Raw genomic sequence first — 23,523 nt, forward strand, 5'->3', positions numbered from 1 at the left:
CAGGATACTACTCCTGCCTTCCCCGTGCACGGTCATCACATGGGACACACAAACAGCTCCAACTACTGAGCATCTCCTACTTGATGTAGTTGCTTGTGTGGCCCCTGCAAGGAAAGGCTTCAAGCTTCACATCACAAACGGGAACTGAGACACAGATAGAATAAACTCCCGACAGCTGGAAAGGCCCAAGCAACACCCCAGGCAAACATCAACACCCTTGTTCCAAGTACTAGCAAAAGGATTAAAACAAAGTTCAGTGTCTTACCTTCCTCTGTGCCAGGAGATGCAGTAAGGGTCAAGGGGGCAAGGAAAGAAAAAACAAAACAAGAGTAAATCAGTTAGAGTGAAAAAAAATTAACTTCTGCAGTAAGCAGGACTGCAGCCTACTTGATTGTCCTCTAGCATCAGGCTCTCAGAGGAAAGATCCTGAGAGAGCTCCAGAGGGAAGACCAGCTTCACAGGTAAGGTGCAGGTAAATCCACCCACAACAACTGTCCCCTTTACCTGGTAAAGCCCTCATCCTGCAGGTTCAGTACCAAGTTATCTGCTGTGAGATACACACGGTTTTGTGAACCAGCAATCTGAAAAACAGAGGTGGTATAAAAAAGTATAAACACATAAGGAAGAAAAGCATTAATAAAGAATCTCTCTGCAAGCAGTCTTGTTTGTATGCACTCAAGATCTTGGTTCCCAAAAACAATGATATAATGTCATAGAATGGCTTGGGTTGGAAGGGACCCCAAATATCACCCAGTTCCAACCCCCCTGCCATGGACAGGGATGCCACCCACTAGATCAGGCTGCTCAGGGCCTCGTCCAACCTGGTCTTCAACATCTCCAGGGATGGGGCATCCACAACCTCTCTGGGCAGCCTGTTCCAGTGCCTCACCACCCCCCGAGAGAAGAATTTCCTCCTAACCGCTAATATAAATCTCCCCTCTTTTGGTTTAAAACCATTCCCCCTTGTCCTATCATTATCTGACTGAGCAGAGTCGCTCTCCATCTTTTTTATAAGCCCCCTTTAAGTACTGAAAGCTCTCAGTGAGGTCCCCCAGAGCCTTCTCTTCCGTAGAGAAGAGGTTCTCATCAGGTTCACATGGGCCCAATGCTCAAGCTCGTCCAGCTCCCTTTGATGGCATCCCTTCCTTCTGGTGTATCAACTGCATGTCCTGACTTCCCATCCCGATACTGTCAGACTTTTTAAAGGAAGTGCACATATTGCATCTCCTTATCAGACAGACTTTTGATCCCATGCTTATCTGTCCCCTTTTCTCAGCATGCAGGAAACCAGGAGCATTTGGTGGCTGCATCTGGGTGTATGTGATGGGATCCGATTTGGATCTGGCCTTGTCATATGGAAGACACAAACTCCTACCACCACGTATAAGTGCTGATCACTGCTAACTAAATCTTTAGCTCTATCTGAGCAGAAAAGGGCTTGGCAGGAATAAAGATCAGTACAGGGCAGGTCACATTCAACTTAAATTTGCCCATGTGGCCACTGGGCTGGGAGGACAGCACAATGACTGCAAAAGGAAAATGGATATTCTGTGCCCCACCACTTACCGTTTTTGAAATGTTTTGAGCAGCTCGTATCTTACGTAGCTTGATGTAGCCTGGATTCCTGCTCAGAGCTTCACCGAGGTACAGGAGAGCGAAAGTTAAGGAAAAAACTGCTAAGAGAAGCCCCCTGCATTCAGTAAGTTCCTCCTATGCTATATCAACAAGTATCTTAAAGGAAAAAAATGCAGTTGCTATTCCAGTAACTTGAGCCTCTTGGGTAGGGACATCATTACATTCCTAAATCAAGAACAATAGGGTTATGGTCACATGCAGCCAAAAGAAGTTAAACCTTAACAACAGGGAGTGAAGGCTCATGGTCTACTCCGCTCTGAGCTGTAACCTCAGACAAATACCACTCCAATCAACTGCAGGGAGAAAAACAAACAGCAAAAAACAAATAGCGACCTATTCGAAGCTATCATCTCATCTGTCTGCTAAACATGAACCCAATGCAACAGATCCTCAGGATTGCCAAGCTCACAAGACATCCCACAAAATACCCCAAAGCAGGATATCATCTTAGCAGCTGTAGCTTCCCCTTCAGCCTGAACAATCTTCTGCTTCTGTTCCTGCTTTGCCTTCTCCACCAGGAACTGTGCACGCTGTGCCTCCTGCTGGGCTACAGAGGGAATGGACAAAAGCATTCAAAGCAGATCCCATCTCCTGAACTCTCCACGAGGGTTCTGTATCTGAGGCCTGGGGAGCTCATGCTTCCGAAAGAACTGATAGCATTCTAGGACTATATTCACAAGTAAGAAATGTGTGTATATACATACAAACACACTTTTTTTTTTTTTTTTTTTTTTTTAAGTAAAACCAACAGCAACCAGACCCTCTAAACATAATCCCCATAGCACAAAGGGTGTTCTCACTGTGAAAAGGAATCCTACAGCTTTGGGAACACAGTCCCACCAATGATCTATTACGTGAGCTATAGCCCAAAGTTTTCTGATAATACCGCTGAAATAACCTAGTTAGCCGCATTACTAAGGAAGCTGAGATTTGCAATGCTGTAGTTGTATCAATGCAAGAGCAGTGACATGCTAACTCAGATCTGCTACCTTGTTTAAAAACTCAATACAAAGGCAAAAGCAACCCACCCTTTCCAGGCATAAATCGAACTCACCCACTTGCTTAGCTTCCACAGCCGCTGTGTATTCACGACTGAAACTCAACTCTGTGATAGCCACATCATCAAGGATGAGGCTGAAATCCTTGGCTCTCTCCGTCAGTTCTCGCCTAATGAGCAGAGACACCTGAAACACAAGTATAGCAAAAGGAGTACCACACACAGGCTGTTTCTCCCTTCCTGTGCACTATAAAACTGAAGCACAAGTGCTCTTGGCAGTTCATTCACACTGCACCTGGGAGACACTCCCTAAAACAAAGCTTGAAACATGGACATTAACGCCTGTTCTATGAATCTGTCACCTCTAAATAACTCACAGCTATAACACTTTCAAAGCCAAATCACAGCTTATTTGTAATTATTATTTAACCATACTATACAATTAATATTGGGGAAAAAACCTTGAAAGTGTTTTTTTTTTCTTTTGTTTTCACATCCTATGCTGTGTAGTTCCATGTTCTCATCCATGTTTTGGCAATAAGTATTTCCTTCTCCATCTTGAATTTTCCACTGTTTGGAATTTGACTATCTCCTTAGATTTTCAGATAGGCTGATAAATCCTGCACGAAATAATGATTTAAATAATAGTTATTGCTATGGTATCTTACCTTTGACTCATCTAGTATTTGCTCTTATTTTTATTGCAGCTATTTCTAAGCAAAATTCTAAAACGACGACAGAACCCTTTACTGAGTGAACTGCAAGCACGTAACTATGTAAAGTCACTTCATTTTCTTCTGATTACAAACTACTTTCATACGTATCACTTTACAGTAATGCTGGGAACATGACAAGAATGAAATTTGATTTAGTTTGTTCTGAAGTTTCAGAGACACCTATTTTCTGCTTCACTTCACAACGTCTAAATCATTTGCAAACACTGTTTTTTTTTTTTTTTTATTATGTCCTCCCTTTCAACTAATTCTCCTTATACAAGACGTAAAAAATTAAATCGTTTCCTCAATGCAGAGCACATGGCAGAGGACAAACCCCTGAAGTTAAGGATGAATTCTCACAAAAAAATCTAGACACTCATCTCTATTCTTTGCTTTTTTTTTGTCGTGGATCTGAAACAAGTTAAGAGGTGCTTTGTTTCATCTTTCTGCCAACTTATCCTCTTTAGCAGTCTCACGTAGGATCTCCTCTAAAGCCTTTTAAAAGATCGGCAACTTCTCTTTCCCTCATCTGGAATAGGTGACAGATATTCTCAGAATCCCTAGCAATCAAATTATCAGAACATAAACTTTCAGGTATGGGCTTTTAAAAATGAATTATTTCTATAGTTTTGCACACCCTCCCCCCCGATTACCCTCCGTTTTTTTCTAAACAGAAATATTTTTCACTCTCCTGTAGCATCTATCACTGAATGTTGACAACTCTTTTAACTGTTCATCCATTTCTCTTTTCAGATCCTTTTAAAGCGTTTGATTTGCTCTGACAGCTCTTCTGATACCCGTGAATGACGAGGTCATTTTTTTTAAAGCCAATTTTACTGTTACACACGTACCACGATGTAAGTCAGCTCTCTCTCCCCCAGTATTACATTATGGTGCAGTTTTGCACTCTATATATCATGAATATAATTTTCTTTGCTGAGGCTGGTGGTACAGCCTCAGTGTTTGTACCAGAATTGAATTGTAATCAGTATACAGATTAATGTCCATTCCCTTTTAGGTGCATTTGCTACCAACCTAATGTGTTTATTCTTCACCTGCTGTAACACTCCCTGCACGCACGGTTTAGATATCCTTTTATAATGTGGGTAAAGGCCTGCTCGGGAAGAGTCACCTGAGCTCTCTGAGTGATGAGCTGCGAAGCGTTAAACTTGGCTACCACGCTCTTGAGCACTTCGTTAACGATGGAGGGCAGGACTCGCTCCTCGTAGTCCAGGCCCAGGCGCTGGTACATGCTGGGCAGCTCCGCGGCGTTGGGGCGGGTGAGGACGCGCAGCGAGATGTTCACCATCTGCAGGTCTGTGGAGGGGAAAGATAAAAGACGTGAGCGGGGCTGGCGTGCCAGCCGGCTGCCTGCTCCCTCCCTGGCGGCACTTGTGTGCCGCCAGGGCCTCGTGGTCAGCCCCACGGAGCCGTTCTTACCTTTGGAGCCGGTGGGCGAGGAAATTTTGCGCGGCCGGGCCCGGATGTCGTAGATGATGGGGTACTGGAACCAGGGGATCCTGCGAGGTGCGGGGGCGCCCCGTTAGGCGGGCCGGGCCGCGAGGGGCCGTGCCCGCGGGGGGAGCTCGGCGCGGGGTGTGTGTGTGTGTGGGGGGGGAGCCGTGCCCTACCTGAAGTGCAGCCCCTCGGCCAGGATGGTGTCCTGCTGCACGCCGCCGATGCGGTTGAAGAAGATGGCCCGCTGCCCGCCTTCCACTGCGGGGAGAAGGAGCAGCGCGGTCAGCGCGGCGCGGGCCGGGGCTCAGGGGCTCAGCGGCCCGGCGGGCACTCACCGATGAAGACGGACTCGCGGACGCCGTACGCCAGGGCGCCCGCGCCCAGCAGCAGCTTGAGGGCGGTGCCGACGCCGCGCGGCCCGGCCGGCAGCCGCCCCGCCAGGTCCTTCAGGTTCTGCGCCATGGCCGCGCCGCGCGCCCCGCCGGGAAGGACAGCGGAAGGTGCCGCCGCCGAGCGCCGCCCCCGCCCGCCCCTCCGGAACCGGGCCGGGCCGGAGGGGGATAGCGGCGGCGCTTCCGGGCGCCATCTTGGCAGCGCGGGCCCCGGGGCGGGGCCTGAGGGCGGCGGGGCGGGGCGGGGCTGCTGGCGGCGCGGCGCCGGGCGGCGGCCACAAAATGGCGGCGCCCGGCGGGACACGCGGGGAGGCGGCCGAGGAGGCTCCGCCGGCGGCCAAGCGGGCTCGGGGGCAGCGGCGGCTGCTGGTGGTGCTGGAGGGGGCGAGCCTGGAGACCGTGAAGGTGAGGGCGGGGGCCGTGCGCCGTCCCGCCGTGCCCCGAGCGCCCGGTGCATGTGTCTGTGCTTTGCCTCCCCGCAGGTGGGGAAGACGTTCGAGCTCCTCAACTGCGACAAGCACAAGGCGATGCTGCTGCGGAGCGGCCGGGACCCCGGGCAGGTGCGGCCCGACATCACCCACCAGGTACTGAGGGGTTGGGGGGGCTCGGTCCTGCTGCGCGTCCGCCTGGGCTGTGTGCAGCAAGATGTCTGGGGAGGTGGTCCCTGCAGCCTGGGGGGGCGGTTTGTGGGCTCGTAGGAGAAGTGAATTTGGCCTTACTCGCTCTGCTTACGTTTAATGACTTCTGTAAGTCTCTGTGGTTCAGTCACCATCCCTGGAGGTCTTTAAAAGACGTTTAGATTTAGAGCTTAGTGATATGGTTTGGTGGAGGTCTTGTTAGCGTTAAGTCAGAGGTTGGACTAGGTGATCTTGGAGGTCTCTTCCTACCTAGATGATTCTGTGTGTGGAGTTACTTTTTTACAGCAGTAATTTGTATAGCTAGATAGTATCTTCCCTGCCTCAGTATTGCTCGCTTCTACATTTATGGATTCTGAACTTAAACCTTTTCCAAGATTCCTTTCTTGCACTTTCTCTAATTCAACTACTGCCCTTTTATTTATTTTTTTTTTTTTTTTTTTCAGAGTCTCCTGATGCTCATGGATAGCCCCCTGAATCGGGCTGGACTTCTGCAGGTTTACATCCATACCCAGAAGAATGTCTTAATTGAGGTCAATCCTCAGACCAGGATCCCAAGAACTTTTGATCGGTTTTGCGGTCTTATGGGTAAGTGATTCAAGCTTTCCGTCAGCCACAAAATAATGCAGGAAGGTGGTTAGGAAATGGAATGGAGAAAACTTTGTGAAGAGTCAAAAAAAATGCAATAACTTGAAAAATGGAAAAATGAGAGAAAAGGAAGAAAACATCTTTTTCTGAGTTTCTAGATGCGTATTTCAAATATGTGTTCTCTAGCACAGTGGGGAGTTGTCTCCATGAGACTGTTACTGGCAAAGTAACTCCCTGATCAGTTTGGACTACTTTAGAAGACACAGGGAACTACTTCTCTAGCTGTCATCACTAGGTGGAGTATAGGATTCTTCCAGCAAGAGAACAGGTTGCTAAATGAATGTTCTTCTCTTGTCAGTTCAGTTGCTGCATAAGCTCAGTGTCCGAGCAGCTGATGGGCCTCAGAAGCTGTTGAAGGTAAACGCTCCTTGACTGTTTATGGGTAATGGTGCAGTGTTGCTTCTTTGCAGCTAGTAATGTATTTGCTGTAATGTAAGTGCATTGCTTATACAGTGAACTTAAATAGGTGATAGGGTCTCTCACCTTTACACTCGTGAACTTTTGTCTTCTCTAGGTGATTAAAAATCCAATCAATGACCATCTCCCTGTGGGCTGTATGAAGATAGGTACCTCTTTCACAGTTCCAAATGTGACAGACCTGCGTGAACTGGTTCCTACAGCAGAGCCAGTAACTATTGTTGTGGGAGCTTTTGCCCATGGCTCGGTACGTGCGTGTATTCTTTACTTGGGTGTGGAAAAATCTGTTACAATAGATTTCAGTGTTACTCTGAGTGTTTTTCCTACTCTATTTTCTGTTTGGGTGTTTTTTTCCCTCCCCTAGCCCCTTTTTTGAGGTAGGCTTGGCAAGAAATTGTCCAACTCTTTTAACACTTGTGACTTTGCTACCTGTGGAGAGAGGGGAAATAGTGAGGGCAAGCAGTTGTCCTGCTGTGCTTTATTGTGGCTATGTCAAGTCCTGGATGAAGCACAGGCATGTAGGAGCAATGGTGTGCCTCTCTGAGCAATGGAAGTAGATGGGACTAAGTGATAAGATGTGGTTTGATATACAGATAAATATGTACTTTCCTATTTTCTCTTCTCCCAGGTCAATGTTGACTATACAGAAAAGATGATTTCTATCAGCAACTATCCTCTCTCTGCTGCCTTGACATGTGCTAAAATTACTACTGCCTTTGAGGAAGTCTGGGGAGTGGTATGAGCTTCTGCCTCTGCTGCTGTCATGGTGGACTACTATACAGTGACTCCAGCTTTTGGAGAAGCTTTTTCACTTCTGTGTTGGCCTGGTGCAGCTTTGGACTCCTGGATGGGAAAAGGCTTCAATTTTGTCCTTGCAGCTTCTGGAACAACATGACTTTAAATTGACTGCCCTAGCAACCCGTTTTCCTATTAAAGGTAACTTTTGATAAGAGTGTTTGTGTACTGTACTTCATGTTTCATAAATAGGCTGGATTTGCCTACAGCAGGGGCCCAGCCCAAATTCCTCATGGAACTGCAGCTCTTGCTCTGCAGCGTGTGACAGTTTTTAACTCCCGCACTGATGTACCCAAGAGGAAAGGAGCTGAAGCGGATTTGAAAAAAAGAACAGGAGCAACTTTTATCTTGGATGACAAACGTAGAAAAGTCAGAAGGTGGCTCCATTCCAACATAGTGCCTGCGTTGAGTGTCTTACAATCATCTGATATCAGCAGGGAGACAAGAGTGTCCACTGGAGGGCGGCAGAGAGATAAGGCAACAGACAGAAGTTGGAGGTTCTGGAACGAGACCGACTCCATTCCCCTCCTTTTGGGTCTCCGACCCTGTGCTTTCTCTTTCCCCCTCCTCACGTTGAAAAAAGTTATACTTCAACACAGCAAACTTGGCAGGTGATGCTTTGCTTCTGGAGTGTTAAATTAACTCCTACAAATGCACAGGTGGTACAATCTGAGGGGAAAAAAAAGAGCTGTTAGACTTGTTTCATTTGTTTTTCCATTCCCGTTTCACCTTGGGCTGTAACACTGCTGCTCCACTTCACCTCCTAGTCTAAGTGTGGGATTCCTATGTTTTGTCCCTAAACATAAAATAGCCTTACCTTTTGGCTGTTACTCTGCTTTTTTTAGCTTTTCTTTTCGTGGCACAATTAATTTGCGAATATAAGGCAACACCAATAATAAGGTGAAGAACAACACGTGGCCAAGGAAATAAATAGACCTGTACACCTGTAAAGAGAGAGGCACGGTTAAGAATCAGCAAGCAGAGTTGAACTAAGAATAAGAAAAGCAAGGAAAAGAGGGTGGTTGTATGTATTGTCTGTTTAGGGCTAGTAAATACCTTCATCCATTTGTCCCACGTGAAAAGGCAAAATGGCACCAGAGAGTAACCCATAAACATCCAGTGGTTAGCCTGTTGTAGCACGTAGAAAATAGGCTGCAAGGCAGTGATGGAGGCCAAAGTGCTTAAGGGAGGGCTGTCCCGAACGAGGTTGATGACCTAATTTTTAAAAAAAAAAAAAAAAAAGCTTTTCCTCAGTTGGATGTCCTATGGGTGTGTGTGTGCTCTGCAGCCAAAGCATCCATCTAGCTGTGTTAAATTAATCTTAGTGAACAGTCAGTCTAAAAAAGTAATTAAGTAGTAACCTGCTTGAAGCTTTAATCAGAAAAAAGGCTGGATATCAAGAACAGGTTCTTTGCTGAGAGGGTGGTTGGGCACCGGAACAGGCTCCCTAAGGTCATGGTACTGAGCCTCATGGAGTTCAAGAAGCGTTTGCACAACGCTCTCAGACCCATGGTCTGATGTTAGTGGGTGGTCCTTTGGGGACCTGGGAGTTGGACTCAGTGATCCTTGTGGGTCCCTTCCAACTCGGATATTCTATGAAAAGAACTTAAATATAGAATATTGTTCTCTCACTAGTGGGAGATTTAGTGGATGTATTTGGCTCATGTGCTTGTCTTCTAGCCTTCCCAGCTGCCAAGCACTGCAGTTGCCCTCTACTCATATGCCAACTTCTCCACTTTTACCGTAGAAGCTGACAGGAAACTTACGACTTGCCCATACAGAAGCCAGCAACCTACTGAACCCTCAAGAACCAAACAGTACTGCGTGTGAACACCAATTTCAAAGTGATCAGATATTAAAGCCTTCAGTGGGGTAGATTCCAGACTCGAGGGAAAAGGCTAACGCAGGTGACCCCATTCTGGTAGGTCAGACGAAGCGCACCTGTCTTTCAACGATGACTATAAGCAACTCCATTTGGAAGCACACCAGGTAGCCAGAGTGCAGTCCGTGCCAAATGGCCAGGAAGAACAGGGCCAGTGCCTGTGACAGCAGTTTGTTCCCCAGGAACTTCAGACGCTTGAAGATGTAGCTAGAGCAGAGAAGAAACAAACTGAGAGTGCTTCTAGTTTATTGTCTGCCCTTCCCTCAGCATGTCAGAGATGCAAGGCCCAGGGGCCCATAGGCCTTTGCATATATCCCTGTGGTGACAGAAACAGCAAGACAGCTCCTCTTATCAGGGCAAAATATACTTCAGCCCTTGTCTTAAAGAAATTACAGCTAATGGGAAGAGGTGGTTCTTCTGACAACACTCACAGAAGTTAAATGTATTTTACAATTCAGTTGTGTGTGCCACCAAGGTCCGAACCAAAACCCGTTTGAGTCATTGCATGTCAAGAGACGTGAAAGAGCTACAGAACTGCTGTAGCAGCTGATACAGTTCTGTAGCTGTTTGACCAAGCAGGCCAAGGGTCTCACTGTAGTTCCATTCTAAACTCTGCCCTCCTGCTTCTACCATCTTCATCTTCTTGCCTATATTAAGGATTGGATCCCTTTTGGATTGGATCAAAAAAATCTATCCAACACAGTAACCTCTTTCAAACAGGACAGCAGCCAGTAGCAAAATGTGGAAGGAAGAGTGTAAGAACTGACAAACAGCATCTAGTACTCCCTTCTCAGCCTAGGATCTTGGTTCTCTTGACACAGACATTACTGACATTACAGAAGCAGAAGTTTCTCCTGCTCACCGGGCCACCCAAGCGTTGGTGTTGATGTTGAAAGAAGCAATGGTCCCTGTGAACAAAGGTGTTGTCTCATACAGCCAGACCTTCATGTTGGCACAGGCATCCCACATAGGCTTTCCATTCTGGTCCTTGCCATTGTACCCCAGGCCCACAAGGATGCAGACACCTTCCTACAGAAAAAGACACAGAAGAAAGATGAAGAGAATTTTTTTTTTTTCAGAAAGGCAGAGCTGGGGAAGTTCTGACTCTGTGCTTAGTGGAGAGCGCCACTGCAGATGGAGAAAATGGCTTAAAAGCCTGATGCCTGCCGTAAGTTGCTAACTTACAGCAACTACTCTGATGTAAGCAACTTGATCTATTGAAAGATGTCCCTGTGCATTGCAGGGGCTTTGAAACTAGATGGCATTTAAAGGTCCCTTCCAACCAAAATCATTCTGTGATTCTGGGATCTGCACTGATCTCTAGATATTTGAATTACTTCCATTTAGTGCTAAGTCCAAGACCATACCATGTAGGCTTCAAAGATGCTACATCTGTTCATTTGTCTTATTTCTGGAAAGACTTGACTCACCGTAACAAGCCAGCAGGTTACGTATTTGTAGAGTATAATTTTTCCCCAGATCAATATGTAGCCACAACGGAACCAGAAAGGCTTCTCCTGCAGGAATAAGAGTGAAACAAAAGTGAGTTTACTGGCTATAGTAAGAGTAGATGAGATCTCAACACTGTTTTTAACCTGATCTATATGTTGAGACTACTATAACGACTGGTCTGCCAGGCTACTGGATGGCGTGGATTCATACATGATTTTATCTCCTTTGATAGTATTTGGCTGTACTGAAATAAATACTTCGGGAATACTCTGGGATTAGCATAATCATTGCTGGCATTGATACCCTCATTTATTCATACTGACAGAGAAAACATGGATAATCTGCAGGCAGGAACTGTTTGTTAGTTTTCAAAGAACCTCAAAGATTTTGGTAAGTTTCTAATTCAAATAAGTCAATCTGCAGAATGTGCTGCTGCAAAATAACACTGTTGAGAAAAACAAATCTAGTTGTTCTTTTAAAGCTGATCTGTGCTCAAGGATAGCTTGCATTACAAAGTCCACAAGATGAACCTCCACCTTCAATTTTTAAAATGCCTTGCAAGTTACTCTGCCAGAGTTCTTTGCATGCAATTGTTACACAAATGGTTATTAAAAAGCCACAAAATATGTTACAATTCCAAAAACAACTGTAACATCTAAGATGAATTTTCTATTTATAAAAGCTTTCATTTGGTTCAGTTCAGCATAACGCATTCCTGTTCTGCATCAAACTGAATTCATAGGACAGGCAACAAAGCCAAATCAGTTGTGGGAAGGCATATCACTAGTTGCTGGCTTATCTCCTTTTTAAATTGAGGCAAACCTAAAAAAAAAAATAAATTTCCTTCCTCTACTTTTTAGTGCCCTCCAAAAGAAGCAGAATCCTTCCACATGCCAGAACTGTCAAATATATACATACCATGTAATCATCTGAGATGAGGTATTCATCAGAGATGTACGGGCTTGACAAAGTATAGGTCACTAGAAAGAAGAGACCCAAACTGAGGCGCTTGAGAGCAGGTACAAAACTGAGAAAGAAAAATATGAAGGTCAAAGAAAAGCCCTGGAAAGAGACCTTCAAACTCATAATTTGAATAACAGAAGTGGAGATGAGGAGTTTGGGGAGACAGTGATAGGGAGTCACCATATTCCACTGCAGCAGATGCCTCCGTTTGTAAGATGGGATGCTAATGTTGCCAGGTCAGGGCTGAGTCTGTACTAAACATGTCAAATGGTTGTTGACATACATGCTAGAACATGCTGGAACAATGCTAGGACATTATGCAGAGTTTATGAGCAACTTTTGAATGACTGCATTCTCTTATAAGTCAGTTTTGGTCACAGTACTTCAGTGTCCAGATAAGAAGGCACTCTGCTGCAGGGAGCACATGGAGGATTCAGCGTTCCGGGATCTTAGGAAAGCGAGGGACTAAGTGGCTCTCATTACCTATTGGGTCTCTGGCCTTGAACGTCAGTCATCTCACCCCTTGCCAGTTTCTGATAGTCTGTCATGGAGAACTGAGGTCCCACCATGAAGGCACCATAGAAATAGGAGAATCCTGAGACTTCCAACAAGGTAGGAACTCCCCGGACAGCAAATCGCCGCTGCTCAGGGGTCAGGAACTCCTGCACCAAAGGGAGTGGCATTAACATCATCCTAGGGGATCTCATACTAGCTCTGGATGTTATGTTCTCAGCCTAAGTTCTTACTCCCCACGTATACGGCTTTGTACTTCATTGTTCATTCCTCTTCCCACCCCTCTCTGTTCTCAGCCCCCTCTAATTACCAAGAAGGTCCAATAGTTGAGACCAGTTGCACACATCTTTATTCCCCTAAAAGCTCAAAACAAGGAAGAGATCTATTAACATGCATCCCCACCAGCACAGCAGACAATAAAAATGCTGTATCTGACCCTCTTCCAGTCCCTTATTGAAATGGCATGTACCAAGACCTTACCGTCCTACAGTTCCTACCTCTTGATGCAAGAATTCATTGCCAATAAATATTTGAAACTTCAGTTTAGGAGATTTTCAGATGAGCCTTTTTTTCCTGCAGTCAGCAGTGACTGCATGGATGCCGAACATTGGGTCAGACTCCAAACAGAAGGTGGGGAGCACAGATACTTGAAGTAGGATTGGGAAACCGTAACAAGTGTTCTCTCCTTTCCCACACCTTGTACTGTGTGACTTCTCTCACCATTTCATCTGCCCTAACAACAGGGTCCTAACAAATAGTAAAGAGCAACCATCCGCAAGGATGTGACATGACTAAACAAAAGAAAGGACGATGGAAACTGAAAACTATTGCTGATGCTCTGCAAGTTAAAGGAATACCACCCACAAGACAGAGCACTAGGGATCAGGGATCTAAAGCAAGAGATACGGAAGGAGGAGATGGTGGGGAATTTGGAAGGGGGCAGAATAATATTCTGACACAATTCAGTGCTGAAGCAACTTTTGTCCATCTGTAATCACTACTCCTTCTGTTCCAAATTATCTCTTTCCACTGTAGAATTCAGTGCCCTCAGATACTCACAGATGCTCTCCCTCTCAGCTATGGCTTTTACCAAACAATGGATGCAGCTTAATAACTTATCTCATTTAAACTTGATTTTCTGACCTCTACACCACTGGAACAGCAAAGAAGAAGGAAGGAGGAGTGAAGGAGAAGTGGTGTTTTACTCACCAGATCTTTTCCTCCATCATAATAATCAATGGCCAGACCTGGAGGCAAGAAACAACCATTTGAAGACCTACGATGGACTGAGCAAGCAGCCCTCTTTTACCTGAGCCACGGCTTGCACAGTCCAAAAGATAGGAAGGAGGTATCAACTCACCAATCAATTTGAGAGTCAAGACACAGTGTGGCATTGTCCACTTGATGTCATAATGTTCTGTGGCTGTGAAGTAATATCCAGCCATAAGGTATGTCTGAAAGAAACCATTGTTTGTGTTACTTAAACTAATTCCTCCAGCTGTTTTTGATCTGTCTCCACTCTTCCGCCCACATTCACTACTGGGAAGCGCAAAACTGAATAGAGGGCTCTTTTCTACAGACTGATGCAGTAAGAAAGGGAATTTTACCATCTGAAAGAGGAACGTGGTGAAGACAGCAGTGATTGTGCGGCCCATAAGTCTCAGGATGAGGAACTGGATTAGAACACACAGCAGGGAATGAAAGAACTGCATCCCTGTGGGGAGAGAGAGAAAGCGAGTGAGAGGGATGAGGCAGAAATGACATTTTCCCATTACAAGTCCTCCCAGACTGCAGCCAGCCCTGGGACAGGTAGCTCCCTCTTCCCAAGCTCATCTTACCAAAATTGAAGTACGCAATTGAGAGTCCTGTCAACGCATTGTAGAGATGAATGAGGTAGGTCTCCTTCTGGAAGAGGAAATAGCGCTGGAACAAGGCAAAAGGATACCCTGAGGAGAAGGGGGAAAAAGATGGAAGAGTTGTAAGTTAGCGTAGACAAGCAGCAATGTTTGTAAGGGTCCAGATTATAACTTTGCTGAACATATTATTAGGAACATGTACTTTACATAGATACATCATCAATACAGGTCACAGTATACATTCCTGATACTTTATTTCCATCTCAGGGGATAAATGCCAGATGACTTACTCTGTAAGTAAGATATACAGAATACTTTAACAGGAACATTATTATATCACAGTTGATGTTGGAGTGTAAGAAATTCCAGGATTAGTGAATACATGAGGATGGGTAATGCTGAAATACATGAATCAGACTTCAGTGGACTACTCTGACTCATTTCCAAATTCACAGTGACTATAGTAAGAAGACAGATTAAAAAAAAAAAAAAAAGGAAATTTTATAGTTTAGAACATTACACTGTCCTGCAAAATTCAATCCCTGCTCCCCCTCAATGAGCTGAGTCACTTTAATCCCAGCGTTCCCCAAGTGACCTCCAGTAGTATATTCTTTCTTTTCTGACTCTCCAACTTTAGATTTGCATCTGATTTGTTAAGTACTAGGCACACAAAGCTGTAACTAAAATCCACTGGGACTATGCATGTAGCACTTTGAAAAAACCAGAAGCATTTCATAGTAAGCAGCAAAGTGGAAGGAGTTTTTTTTCCTTGCATTTTCTGCACGTTAGATCCTGACCCAATTTAGGAATGCCTACGGATTATTCATCTGTGGCTCCAGAGAGAAGAAAACATTTGTGAAGCACTCTGGTAGTATTGTGAGAAGTGCCCCACAGAATCTCATAAGTAAATTAAATTCTATTGTCTTAATGGTTTAGGTGAGGTTCATGAAGCATGCAATAAACATTGCCACATATTAGACAATAAGTATATTATGTTTTAATATGTATTGATACAGCAAGTGTTGTCCATCTCATAAGTATCTGAAGTCTATTCATGCAATTAGTGTTTCTAGAGGCGTATGTGTAAAGGAGCTGAGTTGGAATAGCAGAGGCAACCTTAATCCTGGCATTTCATGGCGTAGGACTGCTTTACTTTGCAAGCTTGTGTTCAACAAAACAAAATCTATCCTACCAAAAAAATAAAAGGAGTGACCTTGCACAATACTGGCACCCACAGGGCTTATTAGCCCAGCTGAAGTCTGTAGCAGTGGACAGCTGTCTGCTACCTGAACTAGTGGGGTAATAGTAGCAGTAGGTAGTCCTGTTTTATATGCAGCAATAATAACAGGTGATGAAATGCAGACTTTGCTGAGCAGTGTTTGATGGATGGAAGCTTTCCAATAGGCAAGGCCAAAACTAGTCATTACTATAAGAGGAAAAGAGAAACTCTGTCACGTTAAGTCAGGTATGTGTATTGCAGTCTGTCAGTGCTAATGTGCTGGCAGGTGGTAACTACAGACATTTTATGGTCCTTCACTTCTCCCCCAAATCCGCTGGGAGGGAATTACAGCGTTTGGGACTTTTGGGCTCCTTTCTAGATCCCAGAAGGCAGCATGCTCTACCGAGCCCAAATGTATACCTGTTTCTTCTTGAAACTAAACTGCTTTTCCCCATTTCCTCAGCCTCTTGCCGTCTCTCTTTCGGTCTTCCTTTCCTCCTTGTTTCTGTTCCTTCCTCCTTTTGTGTCCTGCACCAGTTTCCACTCTGCAGACTCTTTATCGGGCTGAATAACTGTCCAGCCTCCACATTCCACAACTCTTTGCCCACAGACCCTGGCAACCTTGCTCCTGGATGCTCATTCAGTCTTGCTCTTCCCTTCTGCAAAAACAGCTCCAAATTCCCATGCCTTACCCAAAGCTTCCTTTTCCCTTCCTGCTCCCCTCATGCTTTTCATACAGCCTTGTCTTTTTTTTTTCCCCTCCATTTGCCTATTTCCCCAGTTCCTTCCATTCTCAGCCTTCTTAGACTCCTGCTCTTAGTACCTGTTTCTTTTCTCACCTCTTTCACCCCTTATTCCCATGTGCCAGGGTGACCAGCTATTTTTGTCCTGCTCCAGCCCTGACTCCCCTCCACCATGGCATTCACCCTTCAGCACTAGTCAGAGGCACGCTCCTCCGCGATCCCTGAATGCCAGCTGAGGAGGAAAGAGGTAATCATCAAAGAGTTCATCACGTAGGCTCTCTGGGATACAAGAGTAATTCAAACAACTAGAACAAATCACATGATTAAAAAAAGATAAGGTATTGCCTGTCAGCCTCATACTCAGAAGCATATAGGTAGAGAGTCTTTTTCCTCATTTCAGTTTTCCTGGGACAGATACTAGTTGAAGTCTAATAAGTATATTAAAAACTGCCCACTGCTTTGTAAAATGGCAAGTGGTAAAAAAAAAAAAAAGATGCATTACCATTGCTTTAGATTGAAAGTTAAAATACTGAAGTTTACCATGGAAAAATGTTTTCCCCTTTTGAGCAAAGAGGGAGAAAAATCACATCAGAAATATAGACAAAGTACAATTTATTGCAGTTCATTGACACATATGGTTTTAAAATGTTTTCTCTCAAAAATCAGTGCAATCTGGCTAAATATTCAATTTTCATTAGAAAAAATGTTTTTGTGGGGCTCCACCCATTTCTATAGACAGAATTAAACACCATAACGTACCTCCAATTTCCAAAAGCCAGAAATGTTATCCATTTTTTCCTCATCCTCAACTAGCGTTCCCACTATTTAATACAAGAGAACAAACAAAACAAAACACAAGCTATCTCACTTGTCACACTTACTTCTCTAACTCCACGTAGGAAATGGTATCATGGTTTGAGTAATGTTGCTCTGAAGAACAAAAAAAATTACAAGCCCTTGCAAATGGAGAGCTACTGATATGCACAGGATATATGTTTCAAGAAAGCTACACGCTTAAAGCTCAGTCTTGGACTACATGGGCGCTGTTCCAGGTCAAAAGTCACAAGGTCAGCCCACATTCTTCTGATAACCAGAGCAACCTGCCGGTACTCTGGACTTTGCAGCTTTGCTGCATGTGGATCATTTTCTGGGTTTCGCAACAGCACCAGTTCCACGCTGCAGGTACAAACTTTAATTCGCACGTGGCACTGGATGCTGAACATCAACGGACACTCTATTGTGGTCTGTGTATTTCGGAGCCCTCCCAAACCAGCCATTAAATAATTAGCTATTCTCACTGACACAACGGCAGTATTCCCTCCCCACCACGGCATCCTTGAAAGAGCATGAATTAGCACAGAAAAAGCCAGAAAGCAGGTTTTGAAGTTGCTGCTGCCATGTGGAAAGCTTGCTGTCAGATATGTCAGCTTCAGGACACCACGCGGCTTTTCTTTTGCCCTTCAGAAACAACAGGAATAGAATCCCTGCTCCTTGCTGTCGAGAGATCCTGAGTACCAGCTCCCAGTCTGCCAAATTCATTGTTCACGGCTTTTTCGGGCAGAGATGACTGAGGCAGGAAACCAGCTGGAATACTCCTGGAGAAAACAGAAGGTGACCTTCTGGTCCAAGGTAATTCTTCTTTTCTGTGCAACATGAGGTTGAAAAGCTGCCTGCACACAGAGCTGATTTTTGCCTCCAGACAGGCTTTTTATAGCAGAGAATTAGCAATTGATGTAAATGTGACAAGTTAGCCAAGGCATGCCTTTGACGATAAATTCCTCTTTTTTTTTTTTTTTTATTTATAAAAAGGAACAAGAGGACAATCTATGGTTAAGAGAACCCTGGAGCTGGAATGAAACAGCTTCTTTGCCACAGGCATTTGGAAAGTAATGGATTGCTGCACAACATCCAGGTTATCTACAAATACAATTGAGCAAACAAAGTAAATGATCAGGAGGCTGGATTAGGCAGGAGGACTAATTGTAAGCAAGAGCAGCATTGTTAAGTTTGTTGTGTTGTAGAATATGTGATTAAGATGCCTGTCTTTTTTCCAGAAATAAAGCTGCCAATAAGAAAACCAGAAACATTTTTTTTTCCTGTTCCTTTTATTTCCCTTTTTCTATATGGCAAGTCCTAACTCCATTTCATCTTCAAGACTTTAGATGATACTTTTTTTTTTTCCATTTTTCCCCTTTGCTGATCAGTTAACTCCACTGAGTTAAAATCTAGCAGATGAATTGTCTCCATTTTCTTATAGGAATGCTAAAACTAAAAGGAAGGGGAAAACGGGAAAAAGGCATGTTCAAATGTAAGCCTTACCTAGTATTTTGACTTCAGAGGTGTTCTCTTTATCTGTCTACAATACTGCAAAAATCACACATCTTGTTTAACAATGAGTGCATTTTCATGAGTAGTTTAATTCCGCACTGGAGTGTACTTTTGAAGTCCACTTGTGGTGCTTCAGTGCGTGCACAGCAGAACCACCACTAATTATGTGAACAGGATTCCTTTCAAATGAAACTGAACTGAAAAGGCAGCACAAGAGTACGCTCTGACAGAATAAGTTTTAGCACCCATGATGGGACGGTGCTGGCTCTTACATGTTGAAACCAGCTGTTTGCTTCCCCTTCAGTAAGGTTCTTGTTTGGCCGACCGGCTGGGGACTTGATTTGGGATAAGTTATATCAACTACGAATAACCCACAGAAATATCAGTGAGCCTAAAAATCTTCAAGACGCAGAGGGCAGGCAAAAGACATCCAAAATTGGTGAGAGGTGGAAGATGAGGAGATTAGACCCACTTGCAAGCAAAGCTGCTGATTTCTGGCACCTGTAGAAAAATCTTCATTTCTGCAGGTCACTGCTATGCGTGTGGGTTAGGAAACCTTTCCTCAGTACTGTTCTTGGCAGGTCTGGGTTGATCGGCAGGTCAGTTCTGGTTCAGGATTGCAAACAATACGTTGGCCCCCCTCCATACGAGGCAGCAGAACGTGCCAGGTAGCTTGCAAGATGCTGTGTGGTTGTAATAGCCAGACCAGCACCTTTAATTCTTTGGGACTGTACTTTTTTTTTTTTTTTTTTTTTTTTTTTACAGTTTTTTACTCTAAGTCTGAAATTTGTTTTTAATACTGTACAGCCTAAATAATGGACCCCATTCTAGTTTTAGTCTTTGTTTCGAACGTGTACGATGTAAAAAAGTCAAAATACTGTATTTAAATCAGAGGCGCCTAAAATCCCCGTAGTTTATTCAGCAATGTGCTGCTACAATCTCCATTTGTCTACTGAGAAAGTGTCCTGCCCTTTAGGGCTACCCAAATTTTTGTTCTCTTTTGCTCTTCCTCTCCTCCTTCCTCTTTCTCATTCTGTCCTGTCTTTATTTTTTTTTTTAATCTATACCTATTGGGGGGAAAAAAATTTTAAATGACATCTTTTGGCTATTTCAGATCACACCTAAGTGAATACTCTTATTGTGAATCAAGAGAGTCCATTCAGAATATTTTTCCAAAGATAATTCAGCGCTCTCTGGAAATGAATGTAAGAAGTTGCAAAGTCCTTTGCAAATCTGCGAAGTATTAGCTGCGGGCAATAAAAATAACTTTCTTCCTGAATCCGTGCACACACCTGAAATGGAGGAAGTCAAGAAAAAGCAGAGCTTTGCCTGTTCTAACACAATTTCCAGCTTTTTGAAATGCATTTCATTTTTGCCCCCTCCTATGAAGTGGTCGTCAGTGCCAGTTTTATTACTAAGAGGCTTAAAGCCCTAAGTCACAATAAAAGGGCTGTAAGCTAAGCTGCAATGAAATTGGCATTAGAAGAAAGGCTCGTGACAGGTTCAGGAACTCTTCTCACTCTCACGTTGCTCTAGAGTGGTGCTTGGCACTCTGAATATAGTAGTGTAATGCTTTACTACCTATCCATTAAGTGGGAAAGCTGGAGCCAGTCCTCTCTGCCTGACTGCCTACATGACTTGCATGAGTACCAAACCATAGACTAGGCTGTTCTGCATGCCCTTAAGCCTTCTGTCTGAAGTTATGTCTTCAGTTGAATGCAATTATGAGACTGAGGTAGGGAGAAAGGAGAGGGAAACGTGCAACTCTAGCCTCTTGTTCGGTAAACGTTTTGGGTACGCAGGGAAAAGAGATGTGAGTGGGCTCCCAGCTCCTGATCCCAAGACTTTTAACGCAAATTATAAAGACTCACTGAGACTCGATGCAACTGTGCACGGAACGTTTCCAACGATGCCCACAAATCTTGGGCTCAATCTATTGACTGCAGTGGGCATCTCTTCTTACCATTAAGATGGTAATTACTGCTGTTCGTTTCAAAGCAGTAAGAGATTTTGTCTACCTGTAGGACGCCAAGCAGAAAACAGAGCCCCCTGATGTCACGTTCTAGCTTACTGCTTGCAAAAGCGAGAAGAAACTGAGAACATGCCCAATGCACATACTACAAACGCATCACTCTACGGCGCGCGTCTGCCTCCGCACACACTTCCCAACACCTTTTCTGCATCTGTTCTCGTTAGACTAGTCCCTTGTTTGGTTCAATTGGACTAGCCCGGTAGTAACCTATCTGCTTTTTCTGGTTTAGGTTTCTGCCAGGCAAGTAAATTGAATCAGCCCGTAATTACAGTGCCAGAGACAGATGTGGAGAAGCTGCTACATTAACTCACGCTGACCTATATGCATGTCCTATATGTGTTTCCTTTAGTTAAACCAAACATTTTTTTTTTTTTAATAAAGTCTAAGTTGAGTTCAGTCTGTTGTACCTACCGTTGACGTAAAGAATGTTTCGGTTCATTTACACGGCGATTTAAATCAAGCACAAACGAGCGTGGCCTAGACCACAGTTACGAAGTGATATGACTCTTCTTTTAGAACGTGTACTTTCAGTTAGCCAAAACCGCTTCACTCGGACAGCTCACGCAGTAGCTGCCGTGGGTTCACATCCACTTTTGAGGCTCGGAGAAAAGCTCCCCCTGCCTTTCTGCGGGATGCCTATACCATTAATTATCAATTTATTTATTTATTTTTTGGAACAGCTTCACGGGCATCCCCAGAAGCGTACACAGACGGCGTGTGCACGCACACACACACGCACACACCTGCGCGGACGCTCTGGGAGCCGTAACGCCCTGCCCACCGCCCGCCAGCCCGCGCCCCGACCCCGCACCCCCCGCCCCGCCCGCTCCACGTGCGGCTCGCGCCCGGCTGAGCGCGAGGCGCGCTGTGCTCCGCGACCCGTCCCGCCTGCAGGTGGGGCACGGAGCGCCACGCCGGCCCCCCCAGCCGCTGGGGCGGCAGGGCTCCGCTCACCCTGCCGGAGGCCTGGCCCCGACACGGGTGCGGCTCCGGCCGACCCCAGCCCCCGGTCCCGGCCCCGGCGCCCCCCGGAGGCCCCGCCCGGCCGCCCTTACCCATGAGGATGGAGAGGATGAGGCGCAGCGCCTGCTCCGAGGAGCCCAAGGCCTCCGCCAGCTGGGCCAGGCCCCGGCCCGACCCCGCCGCCATGTTCCCCGCCGGCCGCCCCGCCGGCCGGCCGCCCCTGGAACCCGGCAGCGGCACCAAAGCCACCGCGGCCCCCGCACCGCTCCCGGGAGCCGCTCGCCGCCCATTGGCTGCGCCCCGCCAGGCCCCGCCCCCGCGGCGCGCGGCGATTGGCCGGACCCCGGCGGCGGGGCGGGGCCCCGCGCTCACTAAGGCAAAGGTTACCCCGCGGGTGGGAGGCGCCACGGGGGGACGTCCCCGCCAGGCGGTGACTGGGCGGCCAGGCCGAGGGGGCGGGGCCAGGCCCGCGGGGGGGCGGGGCGGGAGGGGCGGAGCGCGCCTCCCCATTGGCTGCGGCGGGACAGGAGAGAGCAGGGCGGGGAGGGGGCGGGGCGAGGCGGCCGCGGGGTTACTGGCGGGCACGCGGCGCGCGGCGCGGGACCAACGGCCCTGAGGGGGGTGGGGGGCGGGGCGGGCGCCGTGACAGGAACGGGGGCCGTGACGGGGGCAGGGGGCCCAGGGGCCCGTTGTCTCCTGTCAGGGGAAGAGCCAGGCGCCATCCCCGCGACCAGCAGCCCCTCAGCTCAGCAGCCAGCCGTTGGGTCCTGCTCCTCGGCGGGCCCTGCCGGGAGGGGGACCGGCAGGCGACGCGCTCGTGTGCTTTGTGGGGCAGGCTAAACGCCTCCTCACGTATCAATGTCATGTACTCCAGTCACACCACGTCGTGCACTCCAGCCCCCCGACTGCTTCGCTGGTCCTCCGCTGGACGGTGGCCAGTTTGCTCCCAGCGCTCAGGCACCGGGGAGCCCATAACTTTAACAGTGCCGTATGGAAGGGAATAATCATTTGGCTCCACCTGTCTCACCAGGGCTTCGCTTTAAAGCGCGTATTATTTTTTTCCCTCTCACGTCTTCCTTTCTCTGCACCGTAGTGGCAAAGGCAGAGACCCAGAAGAGGAAGAAGAAATGGTATTGAAAGAAAGCGATTTTCCCCAAACAACGGGCAGTGCAGCAGAAGTTAGTGAGAGTGCAGAAACCAGCATAGGTAAGGAACGCGAAGAATGAAGTAATGGTGTAACAGAAACCTCACAAAGTTCAAGAAAAAATAGTGCCGTGGGCCTGAGATGAAAGACACGATATCTTATAAACGTAAGGAACTTAAAAGCATAAGGAACTTAGAGCCAGACTCTCTCCAGACGCCCACAGTGAGATGCAATGCTTTCAAACTGCCACAAGGGAAATTTTGGTTGGACTGAAGAGTTCCTGTTCCACCAGGGGAACAGGTGCTCAGAGAGACGGGGAAATCTTCAGCCTTGGAGAGGTACAGAAGACACCTCAACGAGACTCCGAAGCTGACAGAATGTGAGAAAAATGGAAATGAAGAGTAATCAGTGCAGTCAGGAAGCGTGTGAAGAAGGGAAGGTCTTGACCCTGCCTTCCGTAAGTCCCTTGAAGGCAGCAAACGGTGTGGAGCAGCAGGTCGGGAGGGCCAGCAGGTGTTTAGAAACTCTCCTGGGTAGCCTATTTGAGTTTGCAAATTTTGAGTTTACAAATAGGCCACTGTATTTGTTCACCCTAACTGGTCACTGTTAGCCAAACTTTTTGCAAAGTCCAAGCACCGACTGTTTAATTGGACATTTATGTTTTTTGGACCAGTTTCTCAAGTCAATGAAGTCTACGGATGCATACTGACTCTGTCCCACCCCTGGTCGTATTTG

The 23,523-nt window shown here is 46.3% G+C and overlaps 3 protein-coding genes across 5 annotated transcripts in view; 1 reads left to right on the forward strand and 2 right to left on the reverse strand.

Annotated features, from left to right (window-relative positions):
- The window catches only part of PHB2 (prohibitin 2), a 167,319-nt gene extending 161,986 nt beyond the window's left edge, over positions 1-5,333 (reverse strand). For 2 of the 3 annotated variants that reach the window (XM_067004815.1, XM_067004810.1), the window contains exons 1-8: positions 5,142-5,333; positions 4,980-5,064; positions 4,789-4,868; positions 4,481-4,665; positions 2,690-2,819; positions 2,079-2,182; positions 1,567-1,644; positions 505-581 (exon numbers count right to left, since the gene is read on the reverse strand). In XM_067004815.1, coding sequence (XP_066860916.1) covers positions 505-581; positions 1,567-1,644; positions 2,079-2,182; positions 2,690-2,819; positions 4,481-4,665; positions 4,789-4,868; positions 4,980-5,064; positions 5,142-5,268 — 866 coding nt within the window. In that variant the 5' untranslated portion in view covers positions 5,269-5,333. Of the gene's footprint in view, positions 1-265; positions 272-504; positions 582-1,566; positions 1,645-2,078; positions 2,183-2,689; positions 2,820-4,480; positions 4,666-4,788; positions 4,869-4,979; positions 5,065-5,141 lie in introns of all 3 variants that reach the window. The other variant, XM_048051527.2, reaches the window with a different exon arrangement.
- A 106-nt stretch (positions 5,334-5,439) lies between these two features.
- Positions 5,440-7,850, forward strand: EMG1 (EMG1 N1-specific pseudouridine methyltransferase). Its single transcript, XM_013199516.3, has 6 exons — positions 5,440-5,603; positions 5,681-5,782; positions 6,280-6,421; positions 6,780-6,838; positions 6,996-7,145; positions 7,527-7,850. The coding sequence occupies exons 1-6, from the start codon at positions 5,481-5,483 to the stop codon at positions 7,638-7,640; spliced, it is 690 nt and encodes a 229-aa protein (XP_013054970.3). The 5' UTR covers positions 5,440-5,480; the 3' UTR covers positions 7,641-7,850.
- Positions 7,851-8,010: 160 nt separating this feature from the next.
- LPCAT3 (lysophosphatidylcholine acyltransferase 3) lies at positions 8,011-21,926 on the reverse strand. Its single transcript, XM_048051525.2, has 13 exons — positions 21,737-21,926; positions 14,342-14,449; positions 14,111-14,217; positions 13,864-13,957; positions 13,713-13,750; positions 12,474-12,652; positions 11,946-12,054; positions 11,006-11,092; positions 10,438-10,604; positions 9,635-9,782; positions 8,750-8,908; positions 8,511-8,637; positions 8,011-8,362 (listed from the first exon to the last, which is right to left on the reverse strand). The coding sequence occupies exons 1-12, from the start codon at positions 21,828-21,830 to the stop codon at positions 8,521-8,523; spliced, it is 1,407 nt and encodes a 468-aa protein (XP_047907482.1). The 5' UTR covers positions 21,831-21,926; the 3' UTR covers positions 8,011-8,362; positions 8,511-8,520.
- Between the last annotated feature and the right edge of the window lie 1,597 nt (positions 21,927-23,523).

Source organism: Anser cygnoides, chromosome 1 (genome assembly GCF_040182565.1).
Source record: "Anser cygnoides isolate HZ-2024a breed goose chromosome 1, Taihu_goose_T2T_genome, whole genome shotgun sequence".
NCBI lineage: Eukaryota > Metazoa > Chordata > Aves > Anseriformes > Anatidae > Anser > Anser cygnoides.

Coding starts and splice junctions, on each gene's coding strand:
- EMG1 (XM_013199516.3), top strand. CDS start 5,481: ATGGCGGCGCCCGGCGGGACACGCGGGGAGGCGGCCGAGGAGGCTCCG. Junction 5,783..6,279: donor GGCCCGACATCACCCACCAG/GTACTGAGGGGT, acceptor TTTTTTTTTCAG/AGTCTCCTGATGCTCATGGA. Junction 6,422..6,779: donor TCGGTTTTGCGGTCTTATGG/GTAAGTGATTCA, acceptor TTCTCTTGTCAG/TTCAGTTGCTGCATAAGCTC.
- LPCAT3 (XM_048051525.2), bottom strand. CDS start 21,830: ATGGCGGCGGGGTCGGGCCGGGGCCTGGCCCAGCTGGCGGAGGCCTTG. Junction 14,218..14,341: donor AATTGCGTACTTCAATTTTG/GTAAGATGAGCT, acceptor CTCTCCCCACAG/GGATGCAGTTCTTTCATTCC. Junction 9,783..10,437: donor ACCAACGCTTGGGTGGCCCG/GTGAGCAGGAGA, acceptor TCTCTGCTCTAG/CTACATCTTCAAGCGTCTGA.